Raw genomic sequence first — 18273 nt, forward strand, 5'->3', positions numbered from 1 at the left:
CTAATCAGCTCGTGACCAGCTCATACTTTCAAAAGGTTACATTCAGATTAGAAAATTGAAGTGCAGAAGTTTTATAGTCTATTACTCTATTCAATTTTTTTTTTCATACCTGAAACATTGGCAAGCTTATATCGTACATCCACCTCAATATTTGGTGCATAAACCAATTGGTTTGGTTGAGTGAGTCATCTAGTACACGGAAGAATGCTGATCAAAGATTGGATCGGATCATCAGTGCGATGACACAACCTCTCAACCAAGCAAATAGTACCAGAAGTAGTTTCTCCTCTTTTATTGTTTCAGCAACAAATCGTTGACAGGGGACAGCAACAAATCGTTGAGTACAGAAACACGCATGGTACGCATTAACAGTAATAACAAATCAAAGAATCAATGCAATTCTAAAACTAATGACAGATAATTCATCAGCCTTAAGCTGATGAATGATGAACTGGACGCGTCGCCGAGCACTGATGACGATATGATCCTGCAGAGGCCAACCCGATCGTCCCACCATGCATCCAGCGACAAAAAGCTACTCTATCATCAGTCTATTATAATCATCCTGATCTTGCTATCGCCGGCGCCGGCGCCGGCCGCCGCCTCCTGCTGCTGCTTCGGCGCCCTCTTGGCGCCACCCGCCGCCGCCTTGGCCTGCAGCGCGCGTGCCACGACGGCCCGCATGATCCCTAGCTGCCTCTCGTGCTCCGCCACCTCCTCCATCCCCATCGCCGACACGTCCCGCGCCACCGCCCGCCGGATCCTCCGCACCACCCGCGCATCCCGCGTGGCGCCGACGAACTCGTGGTGCACCGCGCCGCCGCCGCCGGGCCGGAACGCGACGGCGCGCACGTCCACGCCGAACTCCAGCGCCACGCCCCGGGCCTCCGCCAGAAGCTCCCCGTGCTTCGCCTCGAACAGCGCCTCCGCCTCCTGCCGCTGCAGGCTCGCGCCGGTGGCCATGGCTCCTCTCGTTGATCGGGACCTCGCGCTCGATCGCTCCGGCGGCGTCTCCCTACGCGATGATGATCAAGATCACCTGGCGTATGCGCCCGTGTATATATAGCTTCTCCCATTAGTTGCTCCGAGTCGGATCTGATTAATCACGAGATTAGTTTGGTTTTCGACTGTGATTAGCAGCTAATATTCCTTGTTAAGAGTTAACATTCCTTATTAAGAGTCACGATCATATTTTTATTTATTTATACAGGGATGGGGGAAAAAACACCAGAGACGGGGGAACACTGGAAGAAGGCCGGCCAGTCAGGCGTCGGTCTGGCCCACCACAGTCTGTGGGCTGGTTGGGCCCTCCAAGGCCCATTCCAGGATGGAGGTCAGCCTGGCCCAACAAAACTTCGCCTTCCTCTTCGCCTGCGTGCTGCTGCCTCTTCTTGGTGGCCGACGGGGCACGACATCACACAAGGGGGAGGGAGGAGAGGAGAGGGAGAGAGGGGAGGGGGGATTCGCCATGGACATCATCACGCAGCTGCAGGAGCAGCTCAGCGAGATCGCCATGCTGGCCGTCAACACCTTCGGCACGCTGCAGAGGGACGCGCCGCCCGACCGCCTCTCCACCAGCTACCCGGACCCGCTCAACCCCAACCCTAAGCCCGAGGAGGACGCCAAGCCCCAGGTCCAGGCCCCGCCCGGCGCGGCCCCGGCGCAGGCGCAGCCACCCGCGCCGCCGCAGCCGCCCGCGCTCGACCTCGCCGAGCAACCCAAGGCCATGAGCCACGCCCTCGTCCTCGCCGCCAAGAAGGTACAGTACCCTGTCGCCCCTCACTTCGCGGCCTCGCCACCTGCTCGATCAAATGTCCGCCCGGGGATTCCTCATTCGCTTTGTGTTGTTACTGCGAAAATGCGAGGGCAGGGATCTGGGTGTAGTTTATCATGTCATTGACTACGGTCTGTGGCTGCAGACTGAAGGTCTAGTTACTGTATTAAACTTTTGCTTTATTCTGCTTCTGTGGAGCACTGATTACAAAACCAAGTCTTCACCAATGAAACTGTGTTGCCACTCACTGGTTTTAGGGGGTGTTTGGATGTCTGGACTAATTTTTAGTTCGGGTCACATCGGATGTTTGGATACCAATTAGAAAGACTAAACGTGAGCTAATTATAAAACTAATTGCACAAGTCGTGACTAATTCACGAGACGAATCTATTAAACCTAATTAATCCATGATTAGCACATATTTACTGTAGCACAACATGAGCTAATCATGGACTAATTAGGATCAATAGGTTCGTCTTGCGAATTAGTCATGACTTATGCAATTAGTTTTACAATTAGCTCATATTTGCATGTCCTAAATAGCATCAAAACATTGGACTAAACTTTAGCTGTGGAGCTCCAAACGGGTTTGCTACGATTTCCACAGGCAATAGAATGATTAGTGGCGCTATAGTTCTGGTTCCAAGAAAAGGACTAATCCTTTCTTCGTGCGTATGTTCTGTCCATCTGAAAAGCATATGTTGAATTGCGACCTTAGCAATTACCAATTGCTTTCAACTTTATTCTTTTCCCACAGAGGAATAATTATGGTCTTTCTATGCAGTTTGATGCACTTGTTGCGGCGTTGCCACTGTCATCAGAAGAGGATCAGTTGAAAAGAATCCAAGAGCTGCAGGTAGGTACCAGACAATCAGATTAATTTGCCAAACACCAATTTTTCTAGGATGGGCATCAGGCTTACTCCTACTGTAAATTGTGCATAAATCTGGAATATGCAGGCAGAGAATGAAGTCGTGGGATTGGAGCTTCAGAAACAACTTGAAGCTGCTGGTAACATGCTTCTCACTGTTCTGAGTTCCTGCACCTCCGTGAATTTCTTAGCAAGGTGTGAGTGATTGCTGATACGATACATCTTGCTGCTGTTACAGAACTGGAGTTGAAGCAGGTTGAGGTCTTGTTTAATGAAGCGACAGACAATTGTATAAATTTGAAGAAGCCAGAATAGTATGCATGTAAGTTTGGATGGATTCTCATTCGCAATTTTTTTTTCTTTTTGGTTCCTGACAGTCACTGCTTGGGTTTCAGTATGAATTATTTTTGGCAGTAGGAAGCGTTTGCCACCCAAAAATCTATACATACGCTCTTATTCTCCACATGGCCACTCCATAGGTCATGACAGCTTTTAGGAAAATATCTTCCATGTGATGTTTAGCACTACCATTTCTAGGTGCACAAAGCAAATAACCAAAAATCCATAGGCTTGAAAGAGAACCAATTTATTGAAGCTCTTGGCTATTGTTGATCTTAATCTCAAATTTTCCATGTGTCACTATTTATTCTGTTCTGTTGATGTCTGCCATAATAGGCTTGCTGAAAGCAAATTATTCTCATGAATGGATGAAGGTGGAGACATGAATGCGAGGAGCATAACCTTTATTCTGTCTTTTCGAATTCTGTACTGGATAGATATGTAAACATTAATGCCAATTCTATCTCGTCAACTTTTGTGTGCTGTTATTCCAAAAGCACCTACTGAATTAGGAATTAACGCATCGTATGCTTGTTGGACTTGTCTGGCCTTTTATGAGCTGTTGTGTGTTGTGCTGGTATTCTTGTGGATGGATGTGGTCCTTATTGGTTGCCTCCATTTGTGATGATTTTTTTTACATACTCCACCTGCTTCAACTCCATTACTGCTGTTCTTAAGGCCTACAACTGAAATCCGGCCCCTTTGACGGAATGAAATAGTGTTGTGAAAGAAGCATATGATTATCTCTAAAGGTTACTTGGACATAAAAGCCAACATTGGGAGCCTTTAGAGATTACATAGACATCGAAGCTAACATTGAGAGAAATTCTAGCATGTCTGATGCTGCAAGACATGAACAAACTAAAAGCGGCCATTCATCATCCTAAATTCTTATTTGGTCGGATTCCGTGCTCAGCTGCGCCGCATTCCTCCCAGCTCAAGCGTATTTGCAGGTGCCAAGACCTGCAAGAATGCCAGCCACCATGTCAACCCCAATCAGTTCACAAGCAGTGATACTCACACTCACAGCAAGGTAACACTCCATTCTGTGCTTACTGGGGTCGGTGATGGTGATGAGGCCGGTGCCGTTGAAGAAGCAGTTCCAGGAGTTCCTCCCCCGGGCCTGGTAGTAGGCGTTCATCGCCACCGACGCCCGCGACAGCAGGCTGTCGGGGCGGGTGCAGCCGCCTGTGCCCTGGATGGCGCCGCAGTCGCTCTCCGAGCAGGCAAAGTCCAGGTTATCCTGCAGAGCCGCCACCTCTGATGACGGCTTGGCGACGCACCAGGTCTTGGACGCCTGAGAAGCAGGTAACAGCAGGAAAGGAAGATCATGCTGGTTTAGGTGTTTCAGATCATCAGGAGATGATTTGCCTACCTTTCTGTGACTCTGCCGTAACGGTTGTGCAACTGCTTCTGCCGATGCTGATGCTGCTGAAGGCAAATTTGTCAGAAGCAGATAAAATTTGTTGATTTCGAGCGCAATTTCGTTGTGCGAAAGGATGAGATCTTGAGTGAAGTCGGAAGAGATGTTACCGTCATTGCAAAGCAACGATAGTGTGAGGGCAACACAGAAGGCGAGCAATGTGACGTTGGACGATGCCATTTCTTGTGTTTTCTGGATCAGAGAATGCTACAAACCTATTGGTGTATACAATTCTGGTGCGACAGCAAAGTAGAAACAAAGGAGATTTTTTGCAGATGATTTGCTGACGAGGTGGTTTTGGACTGGCAAAATTTATAGGGAGGAGGACGGGGAGCAACTGAAACAGAGGAGAAGCACAAAGGGCGTGAGCAGCAGAAACGGTTGCTATCAACGCGATTTATGGCCACATTTACTGGGATAGTAACGGCTGTGTCCGTTGCAACATTGCCACACTTTTTAGTATTCCATGATCAGAATGATTTCCTCATCTTCAGTTGACGTGGAAATACTGCCTCTCAGCAACAGGTTGATTCTGAGAATCGTAGAAATTTAATAGTGCCTGGCAATATTTCAGAACAAAATAATCTCGGAAACTAGACAAATATTTTGGGGGTTTTGTCCTTTTTCCCCAAAACAAATTAGACATCGAAACTTAGAAATCACATGTAAAAAAAAGAAAGGGAAAATCGCGGAGAGGTAGAAGTCACATAGGCTTTTTGCTCTTTCAGGAACAAATAATCCATGACAAAAAATTGAAATTTAAGGGGCTTGGCTCCTTAAGAACAGATTGATCATGAGGAACCTAGTCGATTTTTTCCCCCAAAATTTGTGTGTGCCATGTTTTTCCCCATGAAATTATAATGGTTTTGTGGGTGATTTGGACCATGTGACGGCTTGACGCATTTTGACAATCAGCCCGTGCGCATTTTAGCGCATGTATTTTTAGAACAAAAACATATTAGCAGATTTTGCTTGCTTCTGTTGGCATCGCAACATCAGCAATTTGTCCTGTTGTATTTCCTTTATTTTTGCTGGCAATACAAGTAAGAATTACGTACCCAATTGAACCTTCTGTATATCTTCCCCCACACATATTACAGATTAACATGGCATAAACAAAAACAAATAGAATAGCTCACAAACTACTAAAAACTTCCTCACAAATGAAACATTGGTTCATCCAAATTCGAGACGAAGAGGACCTGAACTTGACTCCTTTCTTACACATTTGACACTCTGTACATGATCACAGTATGTTCTGTTTTATGGCGATTGAGCTATGTTTTTCAATGGCAATTTAAGTTATGTTTTAGCACAGCCTATTCATCCTGAATATAGCCTCAACTTCGACCGTATCGGCTGCCGACATATCGGGCATCTGGTGAGGCTCTCCCCACATTCCCTGCAACACTGTTGTTTGCACAAAATCCAAAAGAACCAGAACATAAGTAACCATATTTTCGGATTTGGTTGCATCACATTGTTATGAACCAGAGAGTCTGAATTTGCCCTCACCATGTGGCCACAGCCAAATGCTAGATCCTTGGCATTGGTCAGGCAGATTGGACACACCTGCATGGACACGAGAGCATTTGTTGTGACATCATTGATCCAATATGTGAGTGTAGGCACAGACTCAAAATTTATAACAGAAGAAAAAGAAAAGTGACAATCTTGTCATCTTCTTCTTGTTGTTCCTTTCTTTTGTTATCACCTGATCATCTCTCGGAGATGGCGCCGATGTAGAGCTAACGTTGCTGCTCCCCCTCCTTAACGACGACTGCCTCTGAGGTAGTGGTGGCGGCGCCGGCTGAACCCTCTTAGCTTTCCCAGTCGTTCGACTGCATTCATTCATGCATGTTCAGACAATCAAGAAAGTCTGTTTTCAGACAGCTACAGACTTTTAAGTTGGAAGAACAATGCTTAGTAACATCCTACATTACCCTAGGATGCCGAGTTCAACGGTGGCCTTGTACTGGATGGGGACCTCCATGAGCGCGGCGAGCGCGAACGCCGACTCCTTCTGCTGCGCCGTCGTGCTCCTCGCCATGATCGAGGTGAAGTTGACGAACTGCATTGAGGGTTGTGTTTGACATCAGAGCACACAGGCTGCATTGTGTTTGGATGGGGAATGAAAAATATGTGGTTCATCTTCAGAGCTCAGGCTGTGGATGGAGCATTCTTTGCTGATTGATCCTTCACCTGGAAGTTGTCGAAGTCGCGCGTCGGGAGCTTGTCGTCGAACTTCTGCATGTCCTCCCAGGGACCATCCCCGACCCCAACCAGCACGATGGACAACGGGTAGGAGCTGAGATGAAGTAAGTTTCAGAATTTTATTTTTCACAGTTCATAGACTTGGCGTTGTGACTGTTGTGCATTGTATGTCTTGAGCTAGTTCTACCTTGCCATGACAATGGAGTCCACTGTTCTCTTCTCCTGTGGGCTCAGATCACTGTCACCTGTGTCAACACTCCTAGTCACCTGAACCGCATCAATTTTTTTTTACAGTCAGTATCCATCCACGGATTCTCATTCTCTGACAATGCAATGCAGTGCAAGCACCTGTCCGTCTGCAACTATGACTAGAACATGGTACTGCCCTCCACTCCGCTCCACGATGTCGACGGCCGCCTCTACGATCGGCGCGAACGACGTCGGCCCTGCCATGGAAGACAAATGCATGGATGACCAATGTATTTTGAGAGATGTTAGCAACACACGACAACAAAACAATGCAGAATGGTTTCAGAGGATTGATCTGATCGTCACCGGATAGCCTGAGGTGTGGCACGATCTTCCTGTAGCAAGCCAGGACCTCCTCGAAGCCATGGCACGGGGAGTTGTCGTGGTGGAAGCTGAACACGTTGTAGTCATGGGTGGTTGCTGCAGCAAGATCAAGAAGAAGAAGAAGAAGAAGAAGAAGACAACAAGATGCAGCAACAGACTAACAGTGATGAGCCTGTTCTTGATGAGATCAAATAATGGAGACAAGCAAGCATTGTTGTTGCCATATTATTAACCGTGTTGTGGAACCAAGCAGCTTACCGTCGCCGAAGCCGAAGCAGGGGATGAGGTTGTCCTCGTCGAACGGCGCCAGCGTCTTGCCGATGATGCTGATGGCCTGCTCGTAGGGGTTGGGCGTGTCGCCGAGCCTGTGCAGGCTCTGCCCGCCGAACGACTGCTTCCCTGATCGAGCCATGCCACATTTCGTCAGATCAATGCATGACAAATAGTAACAAGATGAACATATACATATATGCTGGTTGCATTTTCCTTCAGCGTACCTGTCCATTCATTGCTCTTGGTGAAGTCTACTCCGAGGATGAGGTTGGACGATTCCAGGCCCTGCTGCCGCAGCGCCGCCGCCACCTGCACATCATCCAGACAGACATGGATGATCACTTTCATTGGCGCGCCAGTGTTTTTCCCCCCAAAAAAATTCCCAAGAAAGTTTTTTTTCCTTGCCAAAATCAAATCAGCATCATGCCGATCTTTTTTTTTGCCGGTCCAACAGGAATCAAGGGGAAGAAGAGGCTACTGCAGAATTCATGGCTCTGTCAGTGCCATGGCAGGTCGATGGGGGCACCTGGTCGAGCGACGTGTAGGTGTCGGGTATGTACGAGTACTTCTTGCTGAGCATCGCCCGCCGGCGGCCGCCGTCGTAGGCCGACGACGGCTGCGTGGCCAGGCCGCGGTGCCTGACGGCCGGCGCCCTCCCGGCACGGCGGTGGCTGCCGAACAAGGCGCCGAACACGCCACCCATGCGCCGCCGCCGGTGGCCAAGGCGATGGTACAGGCTGCCGCTGGCTGATGGCAGCAGCCCGGTAACATGCGAGGAGGAAGAAAGAGCTAGCTAGAGCCCCCCGATGGTTTCTTGGAATAACAAATCAAAACAAAGCATGCGGCGGAGACAGGCGCACGCGAAGAACAACTGGGCAAGCGGATGGCACGGCAGGGAGAAGATAAAGCTGATTCTGTTCTGAGAAAGGAAGAGATTTTGGGAAGCTGCAATGAAACTTCTTGAGCCTTTCGTTGCTCGTTTCTGTGTGGGGGAACGAGGGGGAAGCATCTTTATTCCTTTAATGCTCACTCTTTTTTTTTGTTTTGTTTTTCAAACACAATAACACATATTCGTAAATGCATTGTGTGAATACTAACGAAAGATTGGATCGACAAATCTTGAAATTGACATTAAAGGTCCCGAGACTTCCGATACATGCGATCTCACTAAACACGCATACTCCCTCCGTCCAAAAAGAATGATGTTTTGGCATTCAAAATTTGTTCCAAAAAGAGTGATGTTCTAGAATTTAAATCTTATGCATTTAAATCTTATGCATGTATAATTTAGCACATTGATCTCGTACATGCATGATTAAATGGAAATATATTTTCTCCATTTTCTATATGCAAACTGAACTAACTAAGCGTGTGTAAATGGACCATATCTTTGTTTATCTTTGATGCTCATGGGGAAGACGTATGTTCAGTGTAAATATCTGAAACCACCCTTTTGCTCAAAGTTTTGAATAACTCTTGTTACCAAAGGTGCCATAAAGTAGGGCTCTCGAGATGAGGATGATGCTGAGTCTATCGCAAGTTTCGTCGCAAGCTAAAGGTGTACTACGCCGAGATTCTTGCATGGGAACCGTCTGACGATGTTGCTAAGGAATTGGCAAGTCATGTGACCGATGTACCGTGCCATGTCAGCTTTGTCTAGCAGCCAACAGGAAGCTTTAGCGCGTGTTTAGTTTGGAGACCAGGTCCCGTCCTATTTTTTAAGGATAAGATTGTCCCGACAGGTGTTTGGTTGGTTAGGATGGATTCGTCTCGATTTTTGTTTGGTTGGAGGCACTGCACTACGTGGAATGAACACTGTTTTTTTTCCCCTTCCGTTAGCCTCTTTCAGCGGACCCCACTTATCACTCTAATAACACATCTTCTTCCCCAATCTTCTTCCTCAGTGACCTCACCCCCGCCTGCGCCTGGGGAGCTCGCCCAGCCTGCCATGGGTGCCAGAAGAGTTGCCTGGGCAGCTCGCCCTTCCGGCCCGGAGCACCGGCCGCGCCGCCGAAGGACCCCGCCCCCGCTCCGGCCCTGGGCACTGGCCGCGCCACTTGGGGCGCTCGCCCCACCAGCCCCGAGCCCAGGCCGCGCCGTCGGAGGATCCCACCCCCGCTGGCCTTGGGCCCCTATCGCATCGCTCATCCCGCTCGCACTTCCAACCCCCCGCGCTCCAATCTCGGGCGAAGACGAAGGAGGACGACGCGAGACGGCCTGGAAGTGGGATGTCCCTGTCCGCTCCGCATCTTCACATCATATTCTATTTTTTAACCGTCCCATTCCTCGTGATTCCGAACCAAACACCATCAAATTTGGGATCGTTCCGTTCCGTCCTGTCCCCGGTACCAAACACACCCTTAGAGAAAGGGATCAGAGTTGCTCGGCTACTTGTGGCAATGCAAGAAACTTCCCAATGACGATCTGAACAACAGCCAGGAAGTTCCAAATGGAGATATACACTTGACGATGAAATGAAACTACCGAGTCAATCCGTGGGCTCCATGTCCGGTGGCAATTTTTTTCGTTGGTGGTGATTTATAGAGTTTAAAGCAATCTAGGAAAGGTCAGCCATACTTAAGATTATTTCTCATGATGGAACTTGCCCATTCAACTTCGAGTCTCCTTCTGAGCACGGGTTCGTCGACTGAGACATTGACTATGGAATTTCTTCACAACTCCGTCGCCAACCTCAGAAATCCTCCACCGCCTATGGACTGTGGTTTAGATATGCATTTCGCGATGAATGTCGTATTTTGTGCTGCAACTGCTATAGTTTGCGGCGTGACTGAAAATGATAATAGCCTTTTTCTATGCCAACTATCCAAACCATCGAGTATTACTTTTCCCTTTGATAAAAGTGGATATTGCGTTGGTCACGGTCCCACAACGGAGAATCATGCAAACAACACTGGTTCAAACTTTTGAATTTTTGATGCATTCTATAAAGTGAATATTTCATTGGTCGCAGAGATATAGACCCTTAGTGGAGAATCGTGTTCTTTGTAGGACATTTCATGTGTATGGTAAGCAATGGTGCCAAAATGTCAAATTTCCCTCCCTGTGTTGTGAGTTTGCGACTGCCTGTAAAAGAAAGGGAAGCTTTTGAAAGGAGGTGCATATGTTCAGTGCTTGGAAATATTCTGCCTTTCTCAAGCTATTCCAGAAGGAGCCAATCATTTCAAGATTCTTCAGTTAGTTTGACGGTTTGCACAACTGCAACTCACACACCTGTATATCTCGATCAAACAACCGGCATGGTTGAAAGATGCAAAGTTGAAAACCAACCTGGTTTTGGTATGGAAATGTAATCATTTGCTGCTCAAAAGAAATGAAGAATAGGCTTTAAGGATTAGTGCTACGTATTAGGGTCAAAAGATGAAGTCACATTGACTATATACATTTTAATTTGTGCCACCATACTACTCCAGATAAAGTGCATAGGGAGTACACCACTTCACAGTATCGAGATTATCCATGTACAGCCAAACAATTTGTCCATTCCTTTTGCAACCAAGAGATTATATGCTTCAATTTGCTTGAACGGTTGTTGAGTTTTTGAATTGAACATTGGTTTGGGAGAAGTGCATCTTCGAAAAGGTAAAAAAAAAAGACATCCAGCCACATACCATAAAATAAAGTGCATCTTAAAAAATGACGTATTTTCTACCCTCTTAAATTTAATATTGGTCAATTTTTTATATCTCTTTGTTAATTTTTTATGGTATATTGGAAATGCTGATGTAGACTGACTTTTTTTTGAAGCAATGTAAACTGACTTACAGCTATTTGGCACGATTAGAGAGAGACGCTTTACGGTTACGCGCCTCCTCCTCTTCTTCTTCGAAGTGCGGCCCATCTTCTCTACAGAAACAAAAAAAAGCCCAAATTAGCCGAGCGGCCCAAAGTTTCGGCCCATCCAAAACAAACCAACCCAGACTCGCCATCAATTCGCCCCCCACTCGCTCCGCCCTACCTCCTCTCCGCCTCCCTCCCGCCGCGCCGCCCATCGCCGCCGCCGCCGCCGCGCTGCGGCCTGCGGCTCTGTTGATCCTACGTCACTCCCGCTGACGTCGACGCCGACCAAGTTCGGAGACGGCCGGTTCTCCGATGGCACAGGCCTCGTCCGCCGCTGCGTTGCTGCGGCGTCTCAGGCGCCACCGCACTGGCCCCGCCGCCGCCGCGGCGCTTCTCCCTCGCCGCCTCATCTCCTCGGATCCCGCGCCCGCTTCCTCCTCGCTTGGTGCGCTGCCCGGTCCGAGCCACCTCTTGGGAGACGGTGGAGGAAGCGGCTGCGGCCACTCCGCTTGTCCCGCCTCCCACCCGCGCTCCCGGTTTCCTCGGCGGCAGCATGCGGCTGCTATGGCTACCAGGGCGGTGCACCAAGCTGCTTCGAGGTATAGATTCCCGCGTAACTGCTCCTCGCTTGCTTCTTCTCTTCTCCGGAAATGCTGGCCCTGCTTGCGACTGTTTGACGTGTTGCCATTGTCTTGCAGCTCCGAGTGCCCTGCGGCGGCGGCGTCAAGTGAGGCTAGCACTAGCACTACCACTGCTGCTTCGCAGTCTGAGATCGTCGATTTCATCAAGTCGACGTTTGGGAAGCTTGAAGGTAATTATGTGACGCCCCATGTATTTTTGTGCTCAGTGCTCATAGTTAACGCCCGTCGAAACTACCATTTCAACTGGAGGTTATTTCCTGGCTGCTATACGCTGTCATTGTTTGTTATGAGAGCAGACCCATACATAATACAATCGTTGAGTATTTGGCATACTGGTTATGGAGGAGTTATGTTCTTCCCATTTTTTATGTCCCAACAATGCAGAGATAGCAGGATTCCTTTTAATGATGTTTGCCATGGTTGCAAGGCCACAGGAGTCTTGTGCCATGTGTACTTTGGTTGTATCTTTGTGGGTTAACTAAAGCTGTCAGAACTACTATACCATGGACATGATAAATTGTTCCGTAATTTTTTGGAAGAGCAAATGGACTTGTATCTGGTACAAATTACAGAACATGATAGTTGTGGCTATTCTAACATGTGTACACTGACTTATACTGATCCTTTTTTTTCAGGGGTTATTGCTATCTTTTAACCCTTTCCTTTATTTTTGTGGCGCAGGACAAAATCACTGTTGGTTGAACGCCATGAATGACATTTGGAGGAACATGAATGAAGAAGGAATATATCTTGTTCTCTTATATCAATCTTGTGGAACATTAAACATCAGCAGCAATCATTCAGTTGCTTTTGAGAGATTGAAATATCTGCAACAGAGGTAGTTGTATAAAACTTGCCAGCTTTAAATTCGACTGCAATCTTGAACTTTTCTGATCTCCCCTGTTTTAGGTATCCACGCTTGAATGTTTTTGCTGTGCAACATGGGAGTGATATTACTTCCTTAGCTGCTCAAAGCCAAGCAGTCCATACGATAGCTACGGAGTACATTGCATTTCCTATCTTGATGATAGACAAAGACTTCTCCAATGTGAGGCTCACACCCATGCCAATTGTCACATTACTAGAGAAATTTGAATTTTTTTTCTTGTATCCATAAGCACTTTACATGTAGAATGCCATAGATTGTATTGTAATTATACACTTTGTCACTTTCCATTACCTTTCTAATCTGTCTCTGATTCTCCATATAAGCATTGAAGATTTGTGTTACATTTGTTTTATGCATTATAGCTATCATATAAAATACTTTGTTAAAACAAGAAATGTCCTTTGATGAGTGTTCAGATGACAAATGGTGCTTGCTACTTGCTATTTGAAGGTTCTAAGGACCCTATGCTATTCACAAAGTGGGTTGAGGAGCCTGATGTCATTATTAAGGGTAAAATCTGAACAACATTTGTATACTCTTGATGCTATAAATGCTATTTTCTTGTTTATTTTTGCCGAACTCTTTAGCTTCTCTGCGATTTATCTTGAAAAGTTGATATCCTCCATATTTGCTATATTTCTTAAACATTGAACCGTTCTGAATGCAGCCATAGAGGAACTTAGTCTGTTGAAAGAACCTTCTGAAAATGTTCTATCAAGAGTTTCTTGGCAGAAAGAAGATGTTGTCAGAGAGCCATATGTTGGTTCCTTCAGAAACCTGTTACTTAACCACCCAGGTACCTAGTTACAGCTATTCCTTCATGTAACTTATTACTTCAAGGATCAGTGTGGACCCTAAATATATGGATATAGTGCATATTCCAATCAACTATATCTTTGTTTTTTCCATCCAGATGTGGTAATATACAGTTTAATGTGCTGCAGCATGCATATCAGTTGATGAAGATGGGAATCGTATTTTTATCTCTGACAGTAACCATCATAGGATCATCATTAGCAACAGCGATGGGATGATTTTAGACTGTGTAAGCATGGCTTGCTGTTTAACTTGGGTTGCAGTTTTATTTGTATGAAGATGATGAATTGATTTTTGCTCATTTGCTTTGCAGATTGGATCTTCCCCAGGCTTTGAGGATGGCGAGTTTGAATCAGCCAAGTTCTTGCGCCCAGCGTCATCATTTTACCATGCTGATGAAGACTGTCTATATATTGTAGATTCGGAGGTATTATCCGCAGTAGATTGCCTTTGCCTATTCATTTTGACACCATAAATACATGCTTTTAACTTTTACTTACTTGTTTCTTTGATTTTATATTAGATCAGTAAAAACTACTAAGGTGCTTGGAGATATACCCAATTCTTAGTTGGAAGTCACAGTGTCTAGTTGTTCTTAATTGTGAAGATTGATGACTACCCACAACACTAAAGATTGTATTATTTGTCCCTTTGTGAAACATTTTGCAGAATCACGCTGTCCGAAAAGCAGATTTAGGAAGGAGGACTTTAGAAACAGTTTATCCAGTGTCTAATAAAAGCAGTGGCATTTGGAGTTGGATTACTGATAAGCTTGGTTTGAGAAAAGAAATTGCTCCAACTATTCAAGATTTTGATGCAGACTCAGTAGCACTTCCATGGCATTTGATACAGATTTCAGAGGATGACTTATTAGTTGCAGACCGCAGGTAGGTGCCTCTTCTCATCTCCTACTCTTGACTTTTTCAGATGCCAATTTGATTAACTCGTTCTCATAGTATAATGCTTCAATAGCAGTTTGTATAATCTGAATCCTGATTTACCTCATGCACTTTGTCTTGTCCACCCTTCCTATGTTGACCCAATTTGGTTTTGGGCTTGATATGTTATACTAATACATTTCTGTAATTCAACCTAATTCTCAGTTTTATGCTGACTCTGATAGTGAGGCCCAACGATAATATTGTAAATACTTTCTATCCATTTTTTTTAGTTTATACGAGGGACAAAGCACATATTAGTGAAATTCACTGCATTTTCTGTTAGTGTTCAACCAATGTTAATGGTGATTCATGGCTTAATGCTATGTTTGAAGTTTTAAAACTTTTAATGCTGCATACAGGCACAATATGCCAATAGTCTACTCTGGTTTGTTCCCACTGTGGAAATATGATCTGGCTATTGAATTATTAGTAATTCTTCTTACTCCTGAAACTTGCTATTTTGCAGCTTTGAAAGTCCATGGATCTTGAGAATATCAACTGGCGAGAAACAGGATATTGGAAGGTTAGCATGGCTTCTTTTGTTTTATATGTTACTACTTGTTTTTCTTAGCTCACTGAGTTAAAGTTATGTGAAGGTAGAGCTGAAGTAATGGAGTCATATCAGCAAACAGTAAATGAGAGGTTTGCCCTTCTTAAGGATATACACACGAATCGTTCATCAACTGCTAAGGAACTTTCTGATCTGTTGGAGAAGGTCACCAGCAAGGAACTTGTATCGTCAGTCTCAAGATTTCATAATTATATTATATTTGGTGATACAGGTTGATCTATAGTTGTTTGATATTAAGGTTTTCTTTTGGTGTCAAATCATATAAAAGTTGATTCCAATTCTTTCTCCTATGTTTGAAGATGGTCAGAGGGTTCTGAAGCATGACTTGGATACCAAGAACACCTCAAATATTAATTTCTCTAACTGTGAGGTCCTTGGTTTGCCATATTGGTCTATTTGCAATCTTGAGAGAGTATCAACCTGGTGAGCTGCTGATTCTTTGTCATGCATGGAAGTTGATTTTGCTGATTAAGGTGATGACAGAAGCCTGCCCTTTTTAAGTGTTCTAACATTTCTTTGTCATTGCCTTGAATTTGCAGGGGTCGTTCAACTGAACAATTTGAGGAGCATGTCCGTCAAGTAGATGTGCTTCCTGGTAACTTTCGTATGGCTGGTTTTCTTCTGCTAATATGTTTGGTAGTAGATACTTAGTGTTGGTAGTAGTTAGCGTGCATTTATGTGATATCTACCTGCAATTGTTAGTTGGACCACTCCCCTTTTTTCCCTGAGATGGCGCAACCATTTCATGATTCTGTCGTCTGCATGACTGCAGCACAGAATGCCTTTTCTCTCAGAGAATTTGATATTGTTTGCTACTCATTACATGTGATTTCTAGTTTTTTTTTAAAAAAATTTCCTTCATTTTTTAATATTGTGATTTGATAATGGAAGTTATATGCAACTGCATAATTAAAGAACTTCAAGAATTAAATGGACAACCACACTTGAAATAATCGTGAAAATTAATTTGAGGTATCAGAATGCATAGTCTCAAGGGTGACTCCATCTGTTTTCTCAATTAATGGGGTGTTGCTTCCTAGTATGTTATCAAGTAAGAATAGCGTTGTAACTGGAGGGTGTTAAAATTTAACAGGAAGATGCAATATCACGGTCTACATAGACATTCCAGCTGACACTGAACTTGCTGCACCTTTGGCTGAGAATTGTATCTGTCGCCAAGTGAGGGGATCTGGTGCTGAGGTCTCTGGTTCTGATGGACCCGACACGCCCACAGAAAAGGTAAAAAGCACTGCCTTTTTTCCAGTGTGCATTGCGATTTTTCCTGATAGTTTAGTCCAAATCTAGTTGGCAAAAGTCTAAATCCTTCATGTGGATACACATGCCATCAGGTTGGTATCGCACAGCAGTGGTACGATGAGCTGGACAACCTAGCCTTCTCTGAAGTCGCCCAGGAACCTACTACTGCACATGGAGGCGATGACAAACCCGCTGATCAAAGCTACCAAGACCAGAGAAGGGTGCAGTTCACCTGTGCGGTGAATGTCAGCCCTGGGACATGTGAGGTACAGTACAGTATCATCTGAAGCAAAAACTTCTCATCCATTCCTACATACTTCCATTCCATAGTACAATGCAGATCAAACACATCACACTACCATGCATATGATTTGCAGCTGGTGGCCTCTGCTGCGCTGTACCTGAAGCTCGCGAGGGCGACCAACGATCGCGCGGATCAGGAAGCCCTTGTCAAGCAGATCATGTGCTGCCAGCGCCGCGAGGAGCACGCCTGCGTGGAGCTGCTGATGGGGAGCCGCGGGGACGCGAGAGACCTGGTGGTGATGAAGCCCGTTCACCTGCGGCTGCGGCTGGAGTGCGGCGACCATCCTGCCGGCGCCACCAACAAGGAGACCATCAGCACCGAGTCTCGCCTCAAGATCAACGTCTCTTTGGACTAGGGGCTCTGATTTTGATTTTTGTTTTTTTTTCCTGGGTAGGTGTCTGTCATGGCACGCACCACATCTGCCGCTACGTACATTGCTGGAGGCAGTCGTGACGGAGGCTCTTGTCGGTGTGGAAAGGAACAGCATGACACGTTGCGTAGTTTAGTATCCACATGATGAAACATTTCAGTCGAGATCAGTGGAAATTAAATAGAAGCCAAGAAAATCGTCCCGAGAAAAGTTCGGAACAAACGCTACCAATTGTGCTGATCTGTGGCCCGGGTGCTAGCGAGCCTTAGATTTTTTAATAATGGAAGATAGTATTCCGGCTTCCGGTATTCTTTTACAAGAATGCATCAGACCACAAACATTATAAAGTGGCACATGTTCTAAACGAATATGCAGCCAAAACATCAAAAGATCTTATGTACAAAGAAAAATAAAAACTCAAATTATCTAACAAGCTACTTCAGTAATCTCCAAATACGTTAGCAAGCCTTAGATACTTAAGAAAGTTAAAAAACCACTCCACACGGTACTTGAGTTTGAGATTCTACAATAAACTTTATTGCAAAGTGTGGAACCCGTTGTTCTGTTCTGCCCAAAATCCCTCACCACACCAAATTCGTTAGGTGATTTCACTTATTTTTTACGGTGTAGAGCGTCGAGGGATATTTTGGCAAAGCACATGTTCTTTACATGGCACCATTCTTTTCTTTTCTTGTGATGCAGCTTAGTTTTGCCTCTTTTTCCGCCAGGTAAACTTAGGGGGTGTTTGGTTTCTTAGCTAAAGTTTAGTCCGTGTCACATCAAATATTCGGAGGCTAATTAGGAGGATTAAATATGAGTTAATTATAAAACTAGTTGCACAGATGGAGGCTAAACGGCAAGACAAATCTATTAAGCCTAATTAATCCATCATTAGCAAATAGTTACTGTAGCAGCACATTGTCAAATCATGGACTAATTAGACTTAATAGATTCGTCACGCCATTTAGCCTCCACCAATGAATTTTGTAAATAATCTATATTTAATACTCCTAATTAATATCTAAACATTCGATGTGATGGGCTAAACTTTATGGGGTGGGATCCCACCCCTAGTTTGGCAGGGGCATATGCCCCTATTAATTGTGCAAACTTTAAAGCAGGGCTTAGCACTCTGGTCTATAGTACAATCTAATTAAGCTAGTAAATATTGCATAATGCTAAATATTTTATAAAATGATATGCCAATATTTTGAGTTGT

At 45.3% G+C, this 18273-nt stretch overlaps 4 protein-coding genes across 6 annotated transcripts; 2 read left to right on the forward strand and 2 right to left on the reverse strand.

Annotated features, from left to right (window-relative positions):
• Nucleotides 1-1381: 1381 nt before the first annotated feature.
• On the forward strand, nucleotides 1382-3525 carry LOC117861478 (mediator of RNA polymerase II transcription subunit 21). Its single transcript, XM_034745042.2, has 5 exons — nucleotides 1382-1759; nucleotides 2559-2630; nucleotides 2734-2785; nucleotides 2884-2967; nucleotides 3321-3525. The coding sequence occupies exons 1-4, from the start codon at nucleotides 1469-1471 to the stop codon at nucleotides 2958-2960; spliced, it is 492 nt and encodes a 163-aa protein (XP_034600933.2). The 5' UTR covers nucleotides 1382-1468; the 3' UTR covers nucleotides 2961-2967; nucleotides 3321-3525.
• Nucleotides 3526-3705: 180 nt separating this feature from the next.
• On the reverse strand, nucleotides 3706-4758 carry LOC117861479 (major pollen allergen Ole e 10). Of its 3 annotated transcripts, none has more exons than XM_034745044.2 (4): nucleotides 4518-4753; nucleotides 4360-4415; nucleotides 4041-4281; nucleotides 3706-3947 (listed from the first exon to the last, which is right to left on the reverse strand). In XM_034745044.2, the coding sequence occupies exons 1-4, from the start codon at nucleotides 4585-4587 to the stop codon at nucleotides 3922-3924; spliced, it is 393 nt and encodes a 130-aa protein (XP_034600935.1). In that variant the 5' UTR covers nucleotides 4588-4753; the 3' UTR covers nucleotides 3706-3921. The 3 variants fall into 3 exon arrangements, with proteins under 3 accessions (XP_034600935.1, XP_034600936.1, XP_034600934.1); XM_034745045.2 differs by having other exon boundaries at nucleotides 4360-4412; nucleotides 4518-4748; XM_034745043.2 differs by having other exon boundaries at nucleotides 4041-4412; nucleotides 4518-4758.
• A 699-nt stretch (nucleotides 4759-5457) lies between these two features.
• LOC117861476 (E3 ubiquitin-protein ligase RGLG4) lies at nucleotides 5458-8455 on the reverse strand. The gene is made up of 11 exons (XM_034745041.2): nucleotides 7994-8455; nucleotides 7692-7776; nucleotides 7453-7593; nucleotides 7177-7290; nucleotides 6970-7067; nucleotides 6809-6888; nucleotides 6610-6715; nucleotides 6351-6478; nucleotides 6122-6248; nucleotides 5923-5979; nucleotides 5458-5817 (listed from the first exon to the last, which is right to left on the reverse strand). Exons 1-11 carry the CDS (start codon nucleotides 8168-8170, stop codon nucleotides 5731-5733), a joined length of 1200 nt encoding a protein of 399 aa, XP_034600932.1. The 5' UTR covers nucleotides 8171-8455; the 3' UTR covers nucleotides 5458-5730.
• A 2973-nt stretch (nucleotides 8456-11428) lies between these two features.
• Nucleotides 11429-17357, forward strand: LOC117862139 (uncharacterized). Its single transcript, XM_034745654.2, has 16 exons — nucleotides 11429-11864; nucleotides 11964-12076; nucleotides 12588-12744; nucleotides 12816-12954; nucleotides 13212-13305; nucleotides 13463-13591; nucleotides 13740-13840; nucleotides 13925-14038; nucleotides 14281-14498; nucleotides 15019-15075; nucleotides 15153-15334; nucleotides 15423-15546; nucleotides 15663-15718; nucleotides 16217-16362; nucleotides 16473-16646; nucleotides 16758-17357. Exons 1-16 carry the CDS (start codon nucleotides 11578-11580, stop codon nucleotides 17037-17039), a joined length of 2373 nt encoding a protein of 790 aa, XP_034601545.1. The 5' UTR covers nucleotides 11429-11577; the 3' UTR covers nucleotides 17040-17357.
• Nucleotides 17358-18273: the final 916 nt, after the last annotated feature.

This window comes from Setaria viridis, chromosome 6 (genome assembly GCF_005286985.2).
Source record: "Setaria viridis chromosome 6, Setaria_viridis_v4.0, whole genome shotgun sequence".
Taxonomy (NCBI): Eukaryota; Viridiplantae; Streptophyta; class Magnoliopsida; order Poales; family Poaceae; genus Setaria; species Setaria viridis.

What these genes read in the sequence shown, in the direction of transcription:
- LOC117861476 (XM_034745041.2), bottom strand. Translation starts at nt 8,170, where the DNA reads ATGGGTGGCGTGTTCGGCGCCTTGTTCGGCAGCCACCGCCGTGCCGGG. An exon ending in CAAGAGCAATGAATGGACAG is followed by an intron (nt 7,594 to 7,691) that starts GTACGCTGAAGG and finishes TGGCTCGATCAG; the next exon opens with GGAAGCAGTCGTTCGGCGGG. An exon ending in GACTCCATTGTCATGGCAAG is followed by an intron (nt 6,716 to 6,808) that starts GTAGAACTAGCT and finishes ACTTCATCTCAG; the next exon opens with CTCCTACCCGTTGTCCATCG.
- LOC117861479 (XM_034745043.2), bottom strand. Translation starts at nt 4,587, where the DNA reads ATGGCATCGTCCAACGTCACATTGCTCGCCTTCTGTGTTGCCCTCACA. An exon ending in ATCGTTGCTTTGCAATGACG is followed by an intron (nt 4,413 to 4,517) that starts GTAACATCTCTT and finishes TGCCTTCAGCAG; the next exon opens with CATCAGCATCGGCAGAAGCA. An exon ending in CATCACCATCACCGACCCCA is followed by an intron (nt 3,948 to 4,040) that starts GTAAGCACAGAA and finishes GCATTCTTGCAG; the next exon opens with GTCTTGGCACCTGCAAATAC.
- LOC117861478 (XM_034745042.2), top strand. Translation starts at nt 1,469, where the DNA reads ATGGACATCATCACGCAGCTGCAGGAGCAGCTCAGCGAGATCGCCATG. An exon ending in AAAGAATCCAAGAGCTGCAG is followed by an intron (nt 2,631 to 2,733) that starts GTAGGTACCAGA and finishes TGGAATATGCAG; the next exon opens with GCAGAGAATGAAGTCGTGGG. An exon ending in GAAACAACTTGAAGCTGCTG is followed by an intron (nt 2,786 to 2,883) that starts GTAACATGCTTC and finishes CTGCTGTTACAG; the next exon opens with AACTGGAGTTGAAGCAGGTT.
- LOC117862139 (XM_034745654.2), top strand. Translation starts at nt 11,578, where the DNA reads ATGGCACAGGCCTCGTCCGCCGCTGCGTTGCTGCGGCGTCTCAGGCGC. An exon ending in CCTGTTACTTAACCACCCAG is followed by an intron (nt 13,592 to 13,739) that starts GTACCTAGTTAC and finishes AATGTGCTGCAG; the next exon opens with CATGCATATCAGTTGATGAA. An exon ending in TCAGCCCTGGGACATGTGAG is followed by an intron (nt 16,647 to 16,757) that starts GTACAGTACAGT and finishes TATGATTTGCAG; the next exon opens with CTGGTGGCCTCTGCTGCGCT.